At 29.9% G+C, this 6,702-nt stretch overlaps 1 protein-coding gene across 1 annotated transcript; it reads left to right on the top strand.

The window, feature by feature from the left end:
- Window positions 2,194-5,004, top strand: LOC104716099 (putative PAP-specific phosphatase, mitochondrial). The gene is made up of 9 exons (XM_010433443.2): window positions 2,194-2,399; window positions 2,497-2,593; window positions 2,677-2,779; window positions 2,907-3,118; window positions 3,454-3,513; window positions 3,785-4,125; window positions 4,258-4,336; window positions 4,447-4,497; window positions 4,706-5,004. Exons 1-9 carry the CDS (start codon window positions 2,284-2,286, stop codon window positions 4,853-4,855), a joined length of 1,209 nt encoding a protein of 402 aa, XP_010431745.1. The 5' UTR covers window positions 2,194-2,283; the 3' UTR covers window positions 4,856-5,004.

Here is a 6,702-nt window from a genome sequence, read left to right as displayed (position 1 = left end):
TGCCTCACTAGAAGGTGTCGATCGACACCCTTACCAAAATACTAAAAATTGGTTTGCGGGTGTTACAGTTTTATAAATAAATTTAAGTTTTATAATTTTCTAAATAGTTTGTTATTGTTTCCTAAGATTTCTGAAACAATAAATAGAATCTGTTTAATTATTTTATTACATAATTTCGAAATAATTTTATTATTATTTTATTAAATTATTTTGAAATTATTTTATTAATGATTTCTTGTTATTTAATAAATTAATAATTACTGTTTTTTTGGATAATCATTTTCAGGTTACAACAAATTAATATTAAAATTCTGTTATTATATTTTGTATTAAAATACAGTGGCATTTTGTGTAATATTTTACATGGAGTAGGGTTATTTGTTTAAAGGGTTGCTTAAATAAGTATATAGATTTAAAAAGTTATTTACAAAATCAATCCATAAAATATTACAAAAAACAATAAGTAATATGTATGACAAAACATAAATGATTACTCTTATAATATATCTTAAAAATCGAGAAATCATTTAAATTCCTAAAATATCTCTACTAGTTAATATAGATGAGATCGAGATAGTATATCTAATGGAAACTAAATAACTATACAATATACATATGAGATTATTGGAATATTCATTACCTAAATCATAAATTCCTTTACTATATTTTTAGAGATTTGTTTGCTTGCTCATCAATTTATTCTCAATTCCATATTACACCTAATTCAATCAATCTTAAAGCACTATAAATAACTTCTCGCTAGCTAAAACCGAACATACTTACAACCAGCAAAGAAACTTTATTGAAATCGATGGAAATTGCTTTATATTTTCTTTATTTCTTCTCTTGCTTTTGATGTTTATTTTTTGTTGTAAATTAGTCACTCTGCTTTAAGATATGAATCTTACTCATCACTAACCATTCAATGTGTATGTTTTCATTGTGTTGTATATTGTTTTATTTATCATATCAATAAAATTAAGTTTTCAGTTTCTTCTCATGACTAACCAGCGTCTGTTTCCTTATGTCTATGTTTTTCGTTAACTCATAATATGCACTATATGCCAATTGTTTCGTTGATATATTCGTTTGTCCAAATACTAGCAAATAGCAATTGATAACTCCCTTCATCTCTCTGAGTCTTACGGAAACGTTGCATAAGTTTTATTTTAATCGTACATGTGATTGTATGAATCCCTTTAAAAATTAATTATTCCACTAAAACTCTCCTAACCTAGATTCAAATCTAGCCAAGACTATCTAGAAAACTAACCAATGAATTGGCCACACGAAAGGACGAAGAGGATGACGGATACGATTCAGATAATAAGTCACATACTCACAACCATATAACTATATAAGAGACAAGATGAGTCATGAGCAGCACATCTTTCCGTCGAAGACTCACTCAGAGGACATAGTAGATACATATAATTCAATATCACCTACTTATAAACAACTTTTGATAGACTTTGTTAATTTATCTTTTATATTTTTTTATATTATTAACTAATTTTTTTACAGCTATTGATTAACTTGATTTACTGTTTAAAACATGTTATCTCTAAGGGGAAAGAGAAAGACATTTGAGCTCTATAATACATACATGTGGATACTCAAGTTATATGAAATTCTTATGCATTTTTTTTCTCTCAAAAGACAACAAAATAACTAAGATCACCAAGGGAAAACACAAACACTTATCTTTTTCACAGTAACATTATCTTTTCAAAAATAATATTTTCTATATTTACTTAGTTTATCACTAATATATATATATATATATATATATATATATTTTAACATCATTTCAAAAATTTCAGAGTATGATTATTGATATAATTAAAATTAATAAAAAATTAGTATAAATTAAAAAAATATCATTAGTCAGATTATTTTGTTAGTACCATCAGTTTTAGAATATTAGACATATTTAGTTAAGTTGATTAATTACGATTATATAAAAACAAATTGAATCACGGGTAAAATTTTAGGAATTAATAATCAAAATAAAAATTTTCAATCTCAAACACTAAAAAAAAAAATATATTAACAAACAAACAAATATAAGTCGACAAAAAAAATAAAATGTAACTTAAAATTTATAAAAAAAATTATCCCGGTGTCCCGTAGGTTAAAGTCTACTAGTATATACAAAAATAAAGCCTTATTATCCACTTCACTCACTAAAATATCAACCAAAATTTTAGTTGATAAAGCTGGAACGTCGTTCATTTATTAACCAAAACCGGTTTAATTTCACCGGTTTACCTTCCGCCGTGGATGTCAGCCGCCACGATGCACATTCTCGACAGCGGAGTTCGATTCTCCGCTGTTAAATTCTCACCAGTATTCAGTCCTTCGCCTACACCTCTCCGCAGACGATACTTCATCGTAAGGTCTCTCTCTTCTTTCTACTTCAAACTGATTACTTTCCCGTCTCTGTAACACAATCTCTGAAGATCTCTCAAACGTTTTCGATTTGTGTCTCTTCAGAGCTAATCTTCCGTTTCCGAAGCATCAAGCTAAGTATCATAAAGAGCTTGAGGTCGCCATTGATGCCGTTGATAGAGCTTGTCGTCTCTGTGTTGATGTAAGTTAATCTTTTTACCTCCGTTGTTTCTCAGTTCTCAGATGGGTGTCTATTAAAGCTTGGTTCTTTTGACAATGGCTTAGGTCAAAAGATCACTTTTTTCTTCTAAAGAGAAGATCGTTGAGAAGAATGATCAAACTCCAGTTACAATTGCTGATTTTGGAGTTCAAGCTTTAGTCAGCTTAGGTGAGAGATCAAAGGAGTCCAAATAGTATAGGCTTTTCTTGATTGTGTTGAATCAATGGTTTAAAGTGATTAATGTTGTAGAGATTCCAAATTTGAGTCTTATTTTTGGTTATTTTGTGATTGGCAGAGCTATCGAAATTGTTTCCTTCAATACCTTTGGTGGCTGAAGAGGACTCTCATTTCGTGCGTGCTAATAACCTTGTAAGCTCTGTGGTAAGTGAAGTCAAATCAAAAGCAAGCGTTGGAGACAGTGATTTGTCTGATGCTGATGTACTTGAAGCAATTGACAGAGGTGGCAAAGATGCTTATGCCTTTTGCAACAAACCAGCTACTTATTGGGTATGTTGTTATTATATATATAGCATAGTTTAAAGGTTTCTCTAAGTTTTGTATGTTGTGTTCTTACATATCATCTTCAAAAAGATAAGACCATATCATCTACCCCCATTAGTTTTTCTTTGTGAACGCTTGCATCCTGGTAATCTCAATAGATTAGATATCTACTATCAACAGGTGATTGTCATTTTGAAGGTTGTCAATCTTGGAATGTCAGACTTGAACTCAGAAATGGGTAATACTCGATTTAGGTGTCTTTGCGGCTCTAAAATGGAAAATGATGCACATATATCATTTGTCCATGCTATCTGCAACTCACTTCCATTGATTTTCTGCAGGTTTTGGATCCAATTGATGGCACAAGGGGGTTTCTTAAAGGAGACGACGCTTTATATGTGGTATTTTCATAACTCTGTGATTTTCATTTCCTTTCAGTCTTAAAAAGTTTTGTGTGAGAGTTACAGAAACTATCTTGTGGGATTGATAAGTTGATATATCCTGAAAAACCTTCTTGCTTAGCTTTACTTACTTTCTTTTTGCAAAAGCACGACTGAGCAATGAACAAGATATATATTTCTCTTATATGCAGTTGGATATGAGGTTTCATGTTGTTTTGTTCTGTTTCTCATATCTCTTCTTCGTCATAAAATTTATATGCATAAATCTCAGGTAGGATTGGCCCTTGTTGTAGATAATGAAATTGTGCTGGGAGTTATGGGCTGTCCAAACTGGCCAGGAGATTTATCAGATCAATCCACTGGAACACTAATGATCTCGCATATTGGCTGTGGAACGTGGACCAAGGGGTTACAAAATATCTCTGGCAAAGTAAGCGGTGATTGGACAAGGTGTTTTGTTGATGCCTGTGATTTGGTGAACAAAGCAAGGTTTTGTATACAAGAAAGCCAAACCTGGGAATCACTTCCTCTCTCCGGTTTCTTCGCTGCAAAAATAGCTTCAGATGACTTACAGCATGAAGATATCATTCTGGTGCCCACATGTTGTGGAAGGTATCTGCTAACTTTCTATCTACTAAAACACATTAAAGTTCTTCATACAAAAATTAGTAATGAACAATCTTTACCTCTTCATGCAAATTATAAAATTTCCACTCAGTTCACTATCCCTATTTGTGTGTTCAGTTTGTGCAAGTATATGGTGGTAGCTTCAGGCAGAGCATCGGTTTTCCTTCTCCGAACCAAAACTCAGCGAACAATAAAGGTACTCGATTTTTTGATTCGGATATACGCACAGCAAAATCTTTTTCGTATGTTGTTGTAGCGAGTATTATTTATCTCTTTCTCTCAAGAGTTTTTGTTGAAAACATGTAGTCGTGGGATCATGCTGTTGGGATGATATGTGTTCATGAAGCCGGAGGGAAGGTTGGTGAAATCTTTATACACTTTGTCTCAAATCCATTCTTGTTACCATATCATTTCATCAATAAGAGTCTTAAATATCGACAAATACCAACATAGCGCTTGCTTAGGAATCTAACAAAGCCCTAAAGAAGAAGTAACTTTGTGTCAGTCGAATGATCATGATCTCTTTATAAAGTTTGTTGAGAGATCGAGTCTCTTATCTACTCAGGTAACAGATTGGGAAGGTGATGAAATCAATTTGGAGGAAGATCAATCTGAAAGAAGGGTCATTTTCCCCGCGGGTGGTGTTCTAGTTAGCAACGGACGTTTACATAATCAGCTTCTTGAGATGACATCTTCTGCTTCACCAGCTCTTTGATTCATATGATTCATAATCAGATTCTTGAGATGATCTCCATTCTTGTTCTACTTCGGAGTATGTTTGTTTATATATTGTATTATTGAAAGTACTGTATATCTAGTTGGTTTTCGTTTATCCAAAAGTTTGGTCTTCATTTTGAAACGCCTCTTCTCTTATCTCTCTTTCTCTACCAATAGCACTAAAAAATCAAAATCAGCAAGCTCTTGTCCGATTAGAATATAGTTGAAGGATTCTTGTTGTGTTCTCATATTTACAGGTAGAATTTGCTATATATCTCCTTGTATAGTTAGTTAATTCGGAGGCAGAGCCATGCTTACCCTTGGGCAAGAAGGGCAAATGCCCCAAGCCACCAAAAAAATACTAAAATTTTAGGCCACATTTTATACAAAAAGTAAGCTTATATTTAGTTAACTTAATATAATGTATTTTTAATAATGGAAACTTTTCATTAGAAATTGTATATTTTAAAAAATACTTCAAGTTTTATTGAGATTTTCTTATCTTGAAAATAAATTCCTTACTAATATATAGCAACATAAGTAAAAAACAGTATTTAAACAAAGAATTATTAAAAGTAGTACATGTGGATAATTACTATAGAACATTGTGATTTAAAAAAATTATTTTAATTTTAATTTTCATGGTTTTGTTATTAACATTTTATTTTTATTTAATATTAAAATAATTTACTAAATATTCAAAAAAAAAAAAAAATTTGCCCTAAGCCTCCATAAGTGTGAGCACGGCGAAGAAAAACAAAATTTCACAATTCAGATCTTCAACTTTTCTAGTATTATCTCGACGAAGGAATGTCTTTGTCTTCCCACTAAATTCTTTATCGTTATTTTTGATAGCATCACCTCTATAATGGAACATAACGAACGAACCTCCAAGAATAGAAACCACTACTTTTAAAATAATTAAAGTGTATACTATAATAGATACTAATTAAATACTTTTACTAATTAATAATATTAACTATAACGTGGATGTAATTGATCTGGCACATCAACTCCACAACTATTCGGATATCGTGTCGCATATATATTATAGTTTTATATACATAAATAAATGTTATGTTTATTATAGATGTAGTTATGTATGTGTGTGTGTGGACTCTTGGTCATTGTCTTCACCTTTCAACTATTTAGGATTCAATGGGCTCTTTTCTGACGTAACAAAATCTGGAACGCGACGATAATCTCTACGTGACTCGATTCATATATATATATATATATATATATATATATATATATATATATATATATATATATATATATATATATATATATATATATATATATATATATATATATATATATATATATATATATATATATATATATATATATATATATATATATATATATATATATATATATATATATATATATATATATATATATATATATATATATATATATATATATATATATATATATATATATATATATATATATATATATATATATATATATATATATATATATATATATATATTAATCAATCATATATCTTATATTAAGAAAAATTAGGTCAGTATATGTGGCTTCATACTATTACTGCCTAACTCTGTTTTTTTTTCCATCTGGCTTCATTACAGCAAGTACTGATACGAGTTATAACTTCGTTAGAAATATTAAGTGTAATGAATCGTTTGAGAAAAGATCAATATATAGTTGATATATATAGAGAGTGAAAGCTCACTACATATTTGATGTCAAATACACGAAGTCACGTATGTTTATGTTACAATTCGAATTAAATGTATGCAAACCAGATCTGTTTTCGCAAATTTTTTAATTGCACATGTTTCTATACGTTTAAGCCAATCGAGCTCCAAG

Source organism: Camelina sativa, chromosome 2, assembly GCF_000633955.1.
Source record: "Camelina sativa cultivar DH55 chromosome 2, Cs, whole genome shotgun sequence".
In the NCBI taxonomy this organism is placed as follows: domain Eukaryota; kingdom Viridiplantae; phylum Streptophyta; class Magnoliopsida; order Brassicales; family Brassicaceae; genus Camelina; species Camelina sativa.
This window is presented reverse-complemented; position numbering and strand designations above follow the sequence as displayed.

What these genes read in the sequence shown, in the direction of transcription:
- LOC104716099 (XM_010433443.2), top strand. Translation starts at nt 2,284, where the DNA reads ATGTCAGCCGCCACGATGCACATTCTCGACAGCGGAGTTCGATTCTCC. An exon ending in AGACGATACTTCATCGTAAG is followed by an intron (nt 2,400 to 2,496) that starts GTCTCTCTCTTC and finishes GTGTCTCTTCAG; the next exon opens with AGCTAATCTTCCGTTTCCGA. An exon ending in TCAAGCTTTAGTCAGCTTAG is followed by an intron (nt 2,780 to 2,906) that starts GTGAGAGATCAA and finishes TGTGATTGGCAG; the next exon opens with AGCTATCGAAATTGTTTCCT.